This window comes from Pteronotus mesoamericanus, unplaced genomic scaffold (genome assembly GCF_021234165.1).
Source record: "Pteronotus mesoamericanus isolate MK-2021 breed Mesoamerican mustached bat unplaced genomic scaffold, CSHL_Meso_final contig_121, whole genome shotgun sequence".
Lineage (NCBI taxonomy): Eukaryota > Metazoa > Chordata > Mammalia > Chiroptera > Mormoopidae > Pteronotus > Pteronotus mesoamericanus.
The window spans coordinates 668,734-685,167 of record NW_026555046.1 but is presented as its reverse complement, the minus strand read 5'-3'; the positions used below and the strand labels follow the sequence as shown (position 1 = coordinate 685,167).

Here is a 16,434-nt window from a genome sequence, read left to right as displayed (position 1 = left end):
ACCCCTGTCGTCCTTGGAGAGGCACGGCCATTCTCCTCATTTTCACATGAGCAATCAAGGTGTAAGGAGGTCAGCTTGCCCAAGGTCACACATAAACTCCAGAGACTGTGTTCTGAAACCTACATATGGTCTTCAGGATGGCCTTTTATTTATCATGTAATAGATTAAACGTCATGTGTACCACCTCTGGAAGGTATAATAAAGTAGACACTCATTACCCACCTGCCAACTGAAGATACAGCCCTTGACTACCTGCTCCCACCTGGTGCAGACCCTCTCACCTGAGCATCCTACCAACACCTGCTCTACTTCACCTGCTGGGTACAGTGTTGTACACAAAAGACTGGGCTTATTTTCCTTAAGAAAAGCAAAAAACCCTCCTTATGCCAGGGTTCTTAATATCATCAGGATGGACCCTTCTGGGCATCTATGAGAGCAATGACTCAATAGAGCCCAGAAAGAAACACATACACGAGACTTTGGAAATATTTCAAAGTTTCATCACAGATCTCCTAAATCTACAAGTGACCATATAACTTACACTTCGACCAGCACACCAGGAGAGTAAAAAGGGGAACTCTTCAGTAGCTACACTGAGATAACAGGAGGCGGCTGCGGCCACGTGGGCAACCTGATGGCGTAATCACCTTACTGACTCCATCACTGGACTCTCACAGCTGTTCCTACCTCACCCAGAACCTCCTGCTCCAGTCACATAGTCCACATCTTGTCCTTATAATGACCCCATCTTGATGGCATGGCCTGCTTTCTTTTTCTAGCCTCACTGAAGTATAATTGACAAATGAAATTGTAATATATTTAAAGTGTACAATGTGATAATCTGACATACGTATAAATTGTGAAAGGAGTCCCGACATCAAGTTAAATAACACAACCATCATTTCATATAGTTATTTATTTATTTTGGTTGAAAATGCTTAAAGACTTATCCTTTTAACAAATTTTAATGATACAATATAGTATTACCAACCAGTAACCACTCTGTATTAGATCCTCCAATCTAATTTACCTTATAACTGAAACTGTGTACCCAACTTGAAGGGTATTATGTTACATAAAGTAAGCAAGACAGAAGACATATACTGCAAGGCATCAATTATATGCAGAAAAATAGAAACAGGAGAGTGGTAGCTGCCAGGGGCTGAGGGAAGCAAGGCTGGCTTGTTATCATAATCAGCTCTCTGGCAGTTCAGCCCTCTCCAGCTTTGCTGAGCTCCTGACAAAGGCACTCAACTTAGTTCATCCTTCTGAGCAAGCACTCTCATTTCTCAATGGTGAAAACTGTGTTGTAAACAATTACCATGTGGGCAAACAACAGAATCAAGATAAATGAGTTCAAGTCCAGCTCAATCATTAAATTAGCAATGTGGCTTGTCTACAAAATGACATTACTTGACTGGGTTTTGCTCAATGTTCTCTTCAGGCCTAGGATGCCAACATTCTATGAATTATTCTTTTAAAACTATCTTCTGAGAAAGTTTCAAAAATAAAACAGCAGATTGAAGCTAAACATTTAAAAAAATTATTTTTATAAAGTAACCTCTACAAAGTAGCATTTAAAAATAAATAATCTCAGAGCTCAAGTGTCTGACAGTGTTGCCCTCACGCTGTGTGTTCACCACATGCAGGCACACGCACAGCATGCCTCTCCTCTCTTGAGCAAACACTCAGCGCTTCTTCCAGGTGAACTTCCTGCGGGCTCCCTCTTGGCCTGGTTTCTTCCGTTCTCTGATGCGTGGATCAGCAGTAAGTAGTCCGGCTGCAGCATGAAAAGAGAAGCCGTTACAAACCATGGAAAACGCATGGTGCCAGGTAGAAAAGGAGTGAACTCCACGAATTTATAGGTACTGTTAGAGAAAAAAAAATAGAGGAAAGCAAGCAGACCTACAAGGATTTACCAGCCTGGTATAAATCTCATGACAACAGTTTGCTTTCACTCTTTTAGGATATGTTTCCAATTTATGAGACAAACACCAGGTACGTTATGGTCTACTTTCCTTATCCTGTGAGGACTGATTCCTTTTTGGTTTTTAAACTTATTCAACTTCAGATAAAGCTGTTCTTGTGTGGGCAGTCACTCTTCACTCCAATGGAATTCATCCTGCATAATTATCATTACTTATGTGAAAGTTGTAATGAAGAGGCAGAGAAGAAACACCTCTATGGTGACGTAGGAGAAAGTATACAGATATCATATATTAACAGTATATATGAATATTACATATACTTAAAATATGACTTACTGAATATATTTGAGAAAAAATCTTATTATTCTAATTTGTGTGATAATATCCCTGGTATTTTGTTTCAGAATCTAAAAAGTAAGTTTTAGGGTTGTAACCTCAGCATAAGCTGTTTATTCTAGAAGAATAAAGTCAGTTTAAAATAGAAGCTTCCATTCTCCTAATCAATCACCGGGAGCAATTATGATTTCTGGGCAATTAAGGCATTACTTTCAGTATACAGCTCAAATGAAGCATCCCAGTTGTGGATGGAGTCACAGTAATTAGTAAAAACTACAGATTTCAAAAATACCAGTGATGAGAAAGCTCTTAAAATTGATTTTATAAAGATGTAAATAGACCACAGTTTTTCATTTTTTTTTTGTAACTTTTCCAACTCTAGCACATCTTTTTATTGTGTACAAGGTTAGAGTAGTTCATCAGGGGTCATATAATGGCCATACAGCAAAGGAAAACTTCAAGTGCTTATTATATACCCATAGCTTTTGCAATTTACTTGTAGTTAAATGGCATGGAATAAAACAAATAATATTTTGAACAAAATGAAGACAAGACCTGTCTAAATTCTACTTTAAATTACAAGTAATTATGCTTTATTAATTTTCAATATGCACAGTAACTCAAACTAGCAGAATTGTTAAGATCCTATCAAATTATTTTAATGATGAAATATGAACCCCACAAAATGGGGTTGTAAACAAATGGATTAAGAGGCTTAAAAATTAACCATCTTAAGCCATAGGCAGCACTAATCTGCGGCACAGCATCAGGACCCAGTGGCTGGGGGAAACAGCAGGGGAACGGGGAGGAGCTGCAGCTAATGTGTAAGAGACAGGTCCAGACCACACAGCACCCAGCCCTAATGAACAAGTCGACTGCATATTTATTCTCACACTTGTATCCACAATCAGGTCATGGGGTCACACAAAGTGAGACAACATAAAATTTGAACTAATATCACAATGGAAAAATGGAAATCTCCAATAATTCTGAAAAGAAATACCTTAAGGACTTTACCATTAAATCAAATAATTATTGTAACTTCATGATTAAAAAAATCAACCTGTTAAACATAATTGAGCAATGTTTAAACTGTTCTGTTAAACTGGCTCTGCCTTAAGATCAAAATTAACCTCCCCTCCGCCCCCAATGCGGACAGTATCTCCCTTTTCCTGTACTAAATCAAGTGCACTTTGTAGAAATGGAAACTGAAAAATGTGATGGTTCTAGAGCATGAAAAGAGAAGGCAGCAAATTGCAATACTGCATATTTAACTGAGTGTTTTCTCACTAATTTCAGATAAGTAGCACAACAATAAAAGAAATACTTATAGACAATATGGGACGACTGGGTCCCCTCCCACCACAACCCATACCTTGTCTCATCCACTCGACCTCTTCCTCGGTGACAAAACTGCACAAAGCTCTGGCCACTGCCAAGCGTATGGCTCCAGCTTGCGCCGACCTCCCACCCCCTGAGACTGTGCAGGTCACGTCGTGTTTTCCAAGTCGGTCAAGGAAGTGGAAAGGGAACATCAATTGTTCTCTAAAGCACATCACCAGAAATGCAGTTAAGTTTATTGTAAAATACATAATTTTAAAAATGGTTCACATTGTGACCATTTAGAACCAGAAATGCAGTTAAGTTTATTATCAAATACACGACTTTATAAATGGTTCACATTTTGACCACTTAGAATGTTTTGCTGAGAGCAAGGTTTATTTCTCCAGGATATAGCGATATACTTACTATCTCTCCATTGATTTCTTATATCTTCATAAGAACTTTTTGAGGCTTGAAAATAACCTTGTAAAGAAATCTTAAATTTGGGAAACTCCATTCATCAACTGAATCTAACTCTCTGGAATCAGTGATCAGGTATAACATCAATAGGCTGTCCTACACAGTTATCAATTGTCATCTGGACTCACTAAATAAAGTATATTGTAATTCATTTGTATAATGTATATATAATGCTCATCCTGACATGGTTGGTTTTTAAAGTTACTGAAATCACATTCCACTTTTTTCTCCCCACCGAAACACATGTTGCTATTAATAGTTCTCTGAGCTGCAGGGTCCTGCTACCTGCCTGACTGCACGTGACACACTGTATAACTCCTGTCAGGCCTGCTTCCCTCAATAGTGAGTGCCTATGTGGTCTCAGGATGAGAGAAGGAGACACAGACTGTGGCCCTGGACCTTCTCTTGCTCAAGTGAACAAGGATTTGTTGAATACCACTTATGTGCCAGGCACCACCTTTGTCAAGCACTTTGATTTTGCTACTTTGCCTTAATCTCTCTGCTGAGTGTTTATTTAGAAAGTTGACTGATACTGCATTTTGCTTGCTTTTTCTGACACTGTAGCTTTCTAGACCCCAAACAGAGCTTATTATAACACAGTGAGGTCGAAAGATGGATACAGATGGAACATTCAAGTGTCACTCCTTGGATTACAGTATGAAAATAATGACGTGCAGAAAGATGTACTGAACAGGACCTTCAAAGGCAAAGGTGATGGGAATTTGCAGTAATATTGTGTCAATATTGATGTTGTTTTAATAAGGAAACAACATAAATCTTTATTGTTTTTTTTGAACAAATGTTTCAAAGCAACCACATAAAAAATAAGAATGTCATAAAAATAGGACAGTTATAAGTAATAGCCACATTATCATAATAACTAAAGAGAATTTAGAGACTGATTATCTAGTCCCACCATTTCATTTATTCCAGCAAGGAAATAGAGGCCAAGATAAAATCTGTGGGACTGCAATGTGCACATGTCACGGGAGGTCTCTGCATTGCCTAACACAGTTAAGTGAGTTACTGGCTAGTAACATTACAGAAAGAAACTCTGGTCACCCACTTGTTTGGGACTTTAAACATTTATCTGTGTTAGTTTCTAAAATTTTAAGACTCCCCAACACAAGTTTATTAAAGAAACTTAGACTAAAATTCAGGAAAAAATACTTAATATATTTATATCAATTATATTTATAATTAATTTTCATTTTATATTTTACATATTTAAATTATATTTTATAATGAGTTAACATTTTAGAATTTATTTTATATATATTTATATATGCACACACACTCACAATATATCATTATGGCAGTCAAGGTAAGAAAGAACTATTTAGAAAAAGAAAGAACCATTAAGAAAAGTCTAGATAGTTGAGAAGTTGGTGTACACTGAGGTACAACACTAAATTTATAAATATGAAAAAATACCCAAAGGGTAATAATAAAAAGTAATTATATTGTTATTGATTTTAATTAATCTGACTACAAACGGGCAAGTGCAAAAATAGTTACATGGCTTGAAAATATTTCACAATTCATCTTCTCTACTTTCAGGGATCCCAGATAAAATCCTGAGTTAAAAGAATCAAATCTATTTTGTTCCTTGTTATATAATGAAAGCTATTTTGAAAAAAAAAACAAAAACAAAAAAATTTGTTATTTCTATCTTCTCTGAATGCTACTCCAAGGGTACCAATTCTATTATTAGTGTGTAACTTAAAATACATATAATCGCATAGTTTCTTTTATTTTTCTGTAATTGCTTAAAATGATAACATTTCTTCTGCTGCATGGTTAGTGCTGTGTAAGGAATGTATTTCTTTAATACAGGTGATTAATTAGAGTTTCTTTCTAGGTTGACTGACAGAGCAAAGGCCTTTCCAAACCAGAAAGGTTATTAATCTTTGTATTTCATAGTACCAGACACATAGTAATAATTGGCTGTTGTTTAAGTGAGTAAATGAATAAAACATTTCTGAAGATGTTAGGAAAGCAACATAGTCAATATTCCCAATATCTGTTGCTGTTTATGTAAAAGCAGCCCAAAGAAAGGTCCCTGGAAAGATAAGTAAGTAGTTCAGTTGACTTTCAGGCAAGCATCTTGGAGATCAAGGTCAACTCCCACCTACCAATTAGAAGTGACCTTTAAGCATCTTGGCTATGGTCACACAGCTAGGAAACAGAGCTAGAACCAAGATCACCCGAATTTTGGTTCAGTAGTCTTCCTACTGGTCAGTGTCACCTTACTGGTGAACCTGTAAGCTCCTGAGCTGCTCCTACAAGAGGAAAGGAGTCCACAGCTACTATGGCTGCCCTAAATCCCTACAGCTTCTTAAAGATGATGAGACAGTTTAGCCACCCATTCCCATGAAGACTACACTTAGGGTTCCCAATCAAGCAGAAAGTTTCTTGATAGAAGTCAGATGATAAATAGCTGTGATATCTTCACAATACCAAGAACAAGACTGGATCACAGACATTCCCTATTAAATGTCTGTTGAATCCAAAATGAAGAGTTTGTTCTAAGAATATATTTTAATTGCAAAATCAAGCCAAAATTGAGACTTTGTGTTAAATCATCAGAGTTGTATCTGAAAACAAATTAACAGGCAAGTATCGGTCAAATGCCATTCCTCCTCGCAGTCCCCAATGCTGAAGCTATGTGTCTCTTGGGCTTTTCATAAGGCAAAGAACTTCCTCCATCTGTTCCCTATGAAGATGATCGTACAATTACTTTTAACTGAATGGAGTTAGAGTGGACTACTTCCTGACACAAAAAAACACACAAAAATAAAATAAACGATCCTTTTCTGAAGTAATGATTCTGTACAGGAGCTTACACTACATTAGCAGGGTCCCCTTTCCCTTACATAAGCACTGGGAACATAAGAATAACAACAGTAAATACTGGAAAAATAACAACTGTCTCAAGAATAGGCCTTTGCATGGGACTCGAGATGAGTATATGTAGACCTAAGGCGAGTATATGTAGGGGATATGAATTATAACACCGATTTATGATTCATATCTGTTTCCATATGGGATACACAGTTCAAAAAAATAAAACTGTCCATATTTAGCACTGGGAACTAAGCAAAGGTTGATGAGCTCTTATTTTAAGGCATAAATGGCAGGTTTCTTTGGTTGATTATATAGATATCTCTACTTCCTCTGAATAGGAAAAAATCCAAAGTGAGAGCAGATTTTTTCTAATATTTGTGATGGCAAAGGCTGGTTTTTGTTGTTGTTTTGTTTGGCGCATGACCAACCCTAGAAATCTACTTTTTTTACGTTTTTGCAGTCTGCATTTTAGAACATAAGATGTATCTGAAACACCCAAATTCCAGTAGGAGCTAATGAAAAGAAGAGGAAGATTCAAGTAAGGAAAAATTTTTAGAAATACTTTTTAAAAATCTGAAAACCACATAAAAAAAGAGTGGTAGTTTCCCCCTCTAGCTAGTTTGATAAATTATACTGGTAAAGAGAAATAGTCATTGGTAAAGACAATCAGAAGATCAAAAGCCTTAATGAACTGATCATGAGGTATAATGAAATATTTTCTTTAAAAACAAAAGCAAAACCAGACACTAACCTGTCCTGTGTCACAGGGAAGTAAAGCAGGTAATCGATTCCATTAACTTTTATTCTTCCACTTCCATGTTCATAAACAACTGCCTCTGCTTTTGCACTCTTTCTTTTACCTTTGAAAATATAAAACTTCTATTAGTAAAAAGTCAGAAAAACCAGGGCTTTGAGACAATAAAACTATATTAAAAGTGTTTTCTTCTGAATAACAGTATATAGCAGTGTATACAGAAAAAAGTTCTAGGACTTCTACAAGTCAAATAAAAATAAAGCAGGTAAACTACACCATAATCAATGTAATAAAGCTTATTATAAGGTAATTTTTTTCTGCCATTTGAGTAACATTACAGTAACTTTGAGTTAGTTTTCACAAGCAACAAAGTAATTAACATTTATAGAACTTAAAAAAAAAATCAACCAATTAACAGTGTTTTTATATTCACTAAGAATATATGTAATCATACAATTTTTTTAAATATTTGCAAAGTATGATAAAATATAATTGATAGAAATGACAGAAATCCTTAAAAAAGGTCACATTCCTCTGAGAACATTAGTTAAAAATGACAAAGCAATGATGTTAAATTTTTAAGAGCTGCAGATAGCTCATTTAATACTTTAATTTTTAGGTTATGCCATGTTAAATGTCTTTGCACACCTACATGAGAAATGTGAGTGAAGATCTAAAGTTTTCACGTTTCACAGTTTTAGCATCTGATAATGCAGACTCTGAAAATGCTGAGCATTTTCATTTTATAAGAAAACTTTATTATATTTTTTCCATCAGTTGAAATGTGAAAATAAAAATAATTAACATAAATAAGTGAAAATAAAAAGGTTTCAGATGATTGTGTAGGAATGTGTCCAAATTTTTTCTTGGGACATTCTAAGGTTCTATTTTTAAAAACTTCCAAAAGAATCTTTGAATAGAATCTTTACAATGAGGAAATCCAATGTTATAGTAGCTAAAATAAACCAATAGAATGGACAGAGTAACTGTAACTTCTCAATCATCACGGAATCTATTTTTCCTCCATGGAATGTCATTACCTTCACTTGTGCTGAAGGCCATTCCCTGCTTGTCATACCGCACTGGCTCAATCAGCTGTTTCTTTGATTGAATAGTTACACTCCTACGAAAGCTCTGCAAAAATTCTTCTTCAGCAGCACCACACTGCAGTGTCAATAATCTTTCCAGCAGCCGAATGAACTGCTCATACTGCAGACAATAAAAATTCATTAGAAGATGCAAGTGTAATTGCATTTGCTAAATTTCTTCTATTTTTATAGACCTGATCTTTCCAATGTTTCTCATTTTGATGAATTTTGACAGGATGACACTTCAGCACCTTCATGCTGCTTTTAGAATATCATGAAGATGCAGCACTTGCCCCTTGGATCTTTAGTGCTCAATCTTTTCTTCTGAGAAATAAAGAGATTTATCATTCATAGAAAAGTCAATTTCTCCACATATTGATGACATGAAATTGAGATTTAAATTCATTTCCCCCCCAAAATTTAGATGATCTTCAAGTGTAATTTCTACTCTTTTATTAGAACCGTATCTAGAGAAGCTTCATAAATAATTTCTAGTAAGTTATGTATAGCAAAATGGGAAGAGTTTGATTTTGAGAAAATGTACCTCTTAAATTATATCTCATAATATATTTGGCAAATATATCTTTAGCTGTTCAAGCTGTGTTACTTTAATGTTTATGATTTCCTTTAAAACTGAACAATCAAGCTATTTAAAAATTCAAGAGATACTTGACTTAAAGGGCAACCTCTTGAAATAAATTATCCTTGCTACTCTGCATTTTTTTTAATAGTTCTTGAACATGTGATTAGAAAGTAAACAACTTGGTATTAACCCCTTAAAATTAGAAGCCAGAATAATCATTCTAAAGTGTTTATGCAGAAGGAAACAACTAATACTCGAAATCCTTAGTTAATATGAAGTGTGAAACCTAATTTTGATAACCTTATTTATGTTTTTTGCCAACCCTACAAATCATATTCACCTTTGTTACCACTGCCTTTAGTGTGCAAATTTGCCATTAAATATATAAGAATCTCACCAGTAAGACTAAAAGGGCTACTTCAATTATTGTTTCCTGTGAAATTACAATAAAAGAGAAAGAAATTGCCCTGACTGTTATGGCTCAGTGGGTTGGGTGTTATTCTCGCAAACTGAAAGGTTGCTGGTTTGATTCTCAGTCAGGACACATGCCTGGGTTGCAGGCCAAGTCCCTGGCTGCGGCACGTGAGGCGCAACTGGTCAATGTTTCTCTAGCATGTTGATGTTTCTCTACCCCTCTTCTTCCTTTCCCCTCTCTCTAAACCTAAGTAAATAAAATCTTAAAAAAAAAAAAAAAAAGAGAGAGAGAGAGAGAGGGAAGGCAATTTTATAAGCAAGGGTGAACTACTTAGCCACCTATGGTACCAGCCTTACAAAGCTTCATATTTCCCCTCCCTTTCAGTCCTATATCCTTTGTTCTCAGGTATTCTCTCAATTCCATCGCACACATTGTGACTACCAGTGAACCTACTAAGGAGTAACTACAGGTATAACAGAGCCTCGCTATTAACTAAGAAGTTATTGCCTGCTCTGCCTCCTGCATCTTGATACCAGTCTTCAGCTTCAGGGTTTCTTCTAATGGCCAGTACCCCAAATGTACAGAAGACATACATACATATGCACACCTGTGATAAAGTCTTTGGGATGTTTTCAAAATGAAAACAAACAAACCTGTATTATAAAAATCAAAGTGGCCAGGAAACAGAGGAAACAATAAAATGATGTATGTGTTCAATGAAAAAGGAAAGAGAGATTTTTCAGTTAGATCCAAGGGCAGCAATACTGATTTCAAGGTTAGTGTGTTAGAAATTAACTCTAGACCTATCATTCATTCACCAAATGCCTGACACCTTTGTTAAGCAAATTGCAACTTTTCCAAATCATTAATTTATCCAATATGTTAAATGAGAAAAAGGGCAATTTCAATACATAACTTAAAATACACAGGGTGGCAACATATTAACATGTTAGCCACTGCCAAGGGAGAAAAAAACTCTTGGGGCAATTTTGAAATTAATCTACACTGAAGTCTTCCAAAAATAATCTAAATTTAGAACATCAAAATATTTAAACATCAAATTTCCTCTGATGATACTGGCATATATTACAACATTTCACAAAATAAGAATCTGAGCCCTAAAGAGGACGTTAACATTCACCTGGCGAGCTTGTTAAAAACACTGATTTCTGGATGACAACCCTAGAAACTGAGCTACATCTGAACCTCAAAACTGTATTTTGTAACCAGCATTCCAAGTGATTCTGACACAGGTGGTTCTGCAGATTCCAGGATGAAAAATAGTGGCCTCAGAGATACTGCACATAGGTAAGCCAAAAAGCAGTAAATTATATGAAGGTAACCATCTGCTTTATTCCTTTTCTACTTAACCTGTAATAATAGCTCCTTACACTTATCATTAGCTTGTAAAATCAGCTATCTGCTTTACTGAAGGAGATGAAAAATGATGTCTACCATGCTTCCCTAGAACAACTAGCAGAGGACACCACGGCACTTACATAAGGAGGGTCTGGAGAGCAGGCATGTCACCTTCCTGACCACAAGTAAGGTCCTTCCATGGCTGAAATCAACTATAAATATGTTTTAAAAAGAAAAATTATCTAAGGAACAACTGCCTCTGAGGAACATTACTATTAGGATCCTAAATACAGCCATAGTCTGCATTGCTATGGCACAGGTCCCCTTGAATTTAAAAACATTAATTACTCACATCTTGATCTGACAGTTTTTCCACTAACATTTCTTCTAGTTCCTCCTTAATCAGCCATCTGCTGCCAATCAGGTCTCTGTTAAAATATCACATAGATTCTCTTTTAAATTAACCATGCAGTTCCAGTTATATCACAAAAGATCTCAGATGTAGTAGCAATTCTTGATTGGGGAAAGAAATTTTTATACTATATTATATAGCTATAAAATTTCACTCAAGTAAACTACTTTTCAGATATAATATTTCATGTCCACAATCTACTCTAGAAAAAATATCAAATATAGCAAATGTTTTGTCTGGAGAGTTAACATGTCTTTATGGAAATCATTTGATATTAAAAGCCACAAGATTTCTTAAAAATTAAAATTTCACTTGTTTTTCATAATTTACTTCAAAGGGGATGTTATGGACGCAAAGTTAATCTGTCAATGGACTAAAGTAGTAATGAAGTCCAAAGAAAGGGCAAGGGGTAGTACTTCCAAGGTAAACAAGTTATATTCAAAGACTTGTGTTTTTGCATAAGAAGATATATATGAATAAACTGGCCAAAATTTAAAACTGGTTGCTCAAGAAGATAGATCTAATCTATCACTGTTTGCAAAATGATAGTATAACCCTTGAACTACTGACAAAACAAACAAACAAAACCCCTCCCCCAAAACAAAAACCTACGACCATGTAAAAGTTAAGTAAATGTGTAGCTATATAGCTATATAAGGCCTGTCCAGAAAGTATCCAGCCACGTACTATGAAAATTAGACATTTACTGAAGATACAACATACAAGAAACACTATATATCGGACAATGACACCTAAGTCCCCTTCAAAATAGGCACCTCGGGACCTCAAACAGTTCTCCCAATTATCATCAGCTGCTCCATCATATTTCCCTGAATCTCATCAATGGTCTGAAACCTCTTTCCTTTCAAAGGTGATTTTAGTTTTAGGAAAAGCCAGAAGTCACAGGGCGCCAAATCTGGGCTTTGGGGATGCTGAGTCACCTGGGTGATTTGATGTTTCACCAAAAAACTGCACGAGATATGATGCATGAGTGGGTATGTTGTGATGAAGCTGCCAATCACCAGTTGCCCATAGCTGTGGCATTCTAATCATCTGAACAGTTTCTGTGGAGGAGTTCAAGCTTAATGCAAAATCTGATGGAGATTCATTGCTCTACTTGCTCAGTCCTTTTGAATGCGACAGTCACACAGTACACATGATCATTCAACACTGTCTATTACCCCCACTGACTAGTACAGTGATGTTGTCATTGTTCACGCATGCACATTCCAGTCCACTCTCATTGGCTGCCAGGTTACATTGATGTGGCTCAGTGGACTGAGTGCTGGCCAGAAAACCAAAGGGTTCGTTCTAAAAGAAGTGTTCCTTTGTCTTTTATTCACATGATTACAAGTCAGGGTACATGCCTGGGTTGCAGGCCAGGTCCCCAGCTCGGGGCATGCAAGAGGCTACCACACACTGATGTTTCTCTCCCTCTCTTTTTCCCCTCTTTTCCCCTCTCTCTAGAAATAAATAAATAAAATCTTAAACAAACAAACAAACAATGGTTGGACTTTTTTCAGACAGACCTCATATAAACAAAAATTCTAAGGATGATACTCAAATATAGTTATTAAATACCATTTAGTATAAGTATGGAGTGAAGTAACATAAAAATAATAACCTTTTTACTTCCTCTCAAACAAAAAAAATCACCTATTATTTTGACCTCTAACTTTACCAATTTTTAGGCATAAGCTATGCTTAAAAAACATCAATGATAACTGCCATGATTTTAGTCCAAATTTTTCATATATTTTAATGCAAGAAAAGAACTTACTTGGTTTTAGCTTCTTCTGAAAATAGACCTTTGGCTTGCAACTCATTTTTATGTTTTTCTAAATTGAGTAGCTTTCCGTATGCGTCCTATAGCAAATAAAATACACATGCTAAAATAAGAGAGATGGTACATTACTACTTCTACTTTATATTTTCCTTGAGCACCCCCTTACTTTGAAAGTGACCTCCTGAAATTACACAGCTGCACAGCAAATAATACTGAAGATACTTTTTAATTATACAATTTGCATTCGAACTAAAAATGGGAGAGTAATTTCAATGAGAATCTAATATAATGCATACATTAACTGATTTTTAAGTAACTCTATAAGAAACAACTCCGGTGCAGTAGATCAAAACAAAACAAAGCTATAAAATATTTTATTTGGAGTTCCACAAATAGAAACAAAAATTTCCAATAGAAAACAATCTTAATTTATATAGCAACATCCACTTTAAACTTAGAGACTTAACCAGTAAAAGTTATGGTGTTTACACCTGAACTACTTATCTAATATATATTTACATAATATTTAAGTCCTCACTATATAGTGTGTATCTTAAAAAGTTTTATAGTATTTATTTTTAATTATCTGATTTGTTAATATACTTTTTAATGAAGTATGTGAATATATAACACTTGTTAAACTGTAATGCAAGTAGGGGATAATTTGCCATTTTGTTAGAACTTGGCAATAAAGATTATCAGTGAAATATTTTCCAGAAAATGAGTCTACAACAAACAGAATGCAATTGTCTCCCATTTCATTTTTGTTTGAACAAACTTAAGTATTTGAAGACTCACATCCAATATGTGAGTATTCATTTATTATTTACCATGATAATATCTAATGATAAAATAGGTAGTTTCAAAGAAAGAATTAGACATGATATAAATGACATTTTTTCTCGCTAATCATGACACTTTCCAATGTCATTAGCTAATGTCAGAAGACACAACTTATTACTGATATGTTCATCCATATCTCAGCCTTAATCATTTCAAATTTGAGGGGCAGTTTGTTAAGGGCTCTGATTAGACTGCCATATCACATCTATGTTGTTAATAAAGAGTTCGTTCTAATAGAAGTGTCCCTTTGCCACTGTCTTTTATTCACCAGTACTTGCATTTTATTATCTCCATTCCATAACCTCTTTTCAGGACTTCATCTCTCTCGTGGGGAAAAAATGTTAAAGAAAGAAAAAAGAATGTAAACACTGAGCCTTTGAGTTTCATAAATATAGGTGACAAAAGCTGAGACTATACTCAATGGGCTAAAAATTCTCAGTGGTAAGGCTGTAAAAGTTCATTTCTTGTGGCTGAGGAGACTCAGAAGAGCATTTTTTTGTTTTGTTTTATTTTGTCTTTCAGTAAGGCTAGTAGAATTGATTGGTGAGTAAAGACAAAGAAAAGAAACAGAAAGGAGCAGCAGCAGTCAGAAGTTGTAAAACTGGGCCTGAGCTACATATTCTAATGTGGGTATGAGTATTTCAAACAAACTAAAGCAATCACTAGTTCAGGAACCATAAAGGTTAACTCCCAGGACAGCAGCGGCGGCGGCGGCGGCGGCAGCAGCAGCAGCATCCAAGCCTAAATCTGGTATGTGTGAATTTGCAGGTCCCACACCAGACTTTCTGATAAGGACCCTCTGTGGAGGGATCCATTTCAATGATGCCTCCAAGAGATGTGCACTAAAGTTTGCATTTGCACATTAGAACTAGGGAGAGCTGAGTTCAATGCGAGAGCAAAGGAAAAATTAAGTCAATTTGATTCTAGTGCCCTTATTAAGGATAACTATCTCTAGAACTATATTCAAGGTACCAATCCATCAGCTGTAGCATTAGAAGGTACGTGACAATTTAAAACAAATACCTGTCCACCTTGAAGAAAGCAAGAACTAATGTCAACAATCCATATAAAGCATGTACCTGCTATTCAACTTAAAATTTTACAGCTTGTCTCCGAAGAACTAGTAAGCCTCATTTGACTGGTTGCAGTTAGGGTACTTCTCAATCATTTCTAAAGGCGCAGATAGTAGTTTGTGACTCTCAACTAAACAGCGTATCAGAAAAATTTCTAGGCACCTCTGTTCTGAGAAAGCAATTTTCAAGTGCTCTGAATAGGCAAAATAAAGGGGGAAAACCCACAAAATAAATCCTGGTATGAAATGGAGAGACACAGTGCAAACAGCATCTACTGTGTACCAGACCCCAGCCAGAGACTGCTATGTCTGGGGACTCCAGTAAAGGCATGGTGCCAGTAAGATTCTGAGCACATAATTCAGAGATGTTGTGTCTTTCAAATTTAGCTAAGAAAATATAAATCCAAGAGAACATCAGCAACAGTAATAAGATACCCTCCCCTGCTTGTAAGGGTCTATTTAATTTTCAGGAATAATAAGGCGACTTAAAATAACTAACCTGCTTCACAGGCAAGTTTCAAGTCAAAGTCTGGGCTGCTAAATTCATCTTCATTTTCCAGTGACATCTGAGCAATTTTACCTTCAGTCCATTGTTTTTCTTAAAATTTTCTTTCACTATGCTATTACCATCCAGTGTTATATTTAACTCCATAATAATTTATAAATAGTGTAAGTAAAATAATCAGGAAAAGTGCAGGGTGTGAGAAAACAACCCATGAAAAGTACATGTGAAATTTCAAACATGGCAAATTCTATGCATTTATGACAAATGTAATTAACACTTTGATGGTTGTAATCCTTCAAATTAAATAATGCTCATTAAACCACCCCTTATACTTCTTTAAATAGGAAAATATACACAAACTACTTAGCACAGTGCCTGACCTACGCTAATGGTCAACAAATGACAGCAGGGGTAAGGTATGGCATTCAAGAGTCTAATAATCGAGAAGCAATTTTATTGGTGCACCATTTCTATTTTCCTTTATTTTCTACATAATAAAATCACTCTTCAGATTCTATCTTGGTTAGAAACAACAGTTCTCTGGAAAGCAGATTCTATAGCTTCCATTCCCTGAAGAAATATATACTAATTTACATCAAAAAATCCTTGAGGGTATAAAATATGCCAGGAACTGTCAACATCACAGGTTATCACTGGTAGTTTTCGTTATACTGTTAAATTTCCACTTACTTCTTAAGGGACA

The 16,434-nt window shown here is 35.5% G+C and overlaps 1 protein-coding gene across 1 annotated transcript in view; it reads right to left on the bottom strand.

The window, feature by feature from the left end:
• Positions 1–901: 901 nt before the first annotated feature.
• The window catches only part of MRPS9 (mitochondrial ribosomal protein S9), a 44,910-nt gene continuing 29,377 nt past the window's right edge, over positions 902–16,434 (bottom strand). The window contains exons 6-11 of the mRNA XM_054585738.1: positions 13,306–13,391; positions 11,466–11,541; positions 8,709–8,877; positions 7,666–7,774; positions 3,640–3,809; positions 902–1,780 (exon numbers count right to left, since the gene is read on the bottom strand). Coding sequence (XP_054441713.1) covers positions 1,689–1,780; positions 3,640–3,809; positions 7,666–7,774; positions 8,709–8,877; positions 11,466–11,541; positions 13,306–13,391 — 702 coding nt within the window. The 3' untranslated portion in view covers positions 902–1,688. The remainder of the gene's footprint in view (positions 1,781–3,639; positions 3,810–7,665; positions 7,775–8,708; positions 8,878–11,465; positions 11,542–13,305; positions 13,392–16,434) is intronic.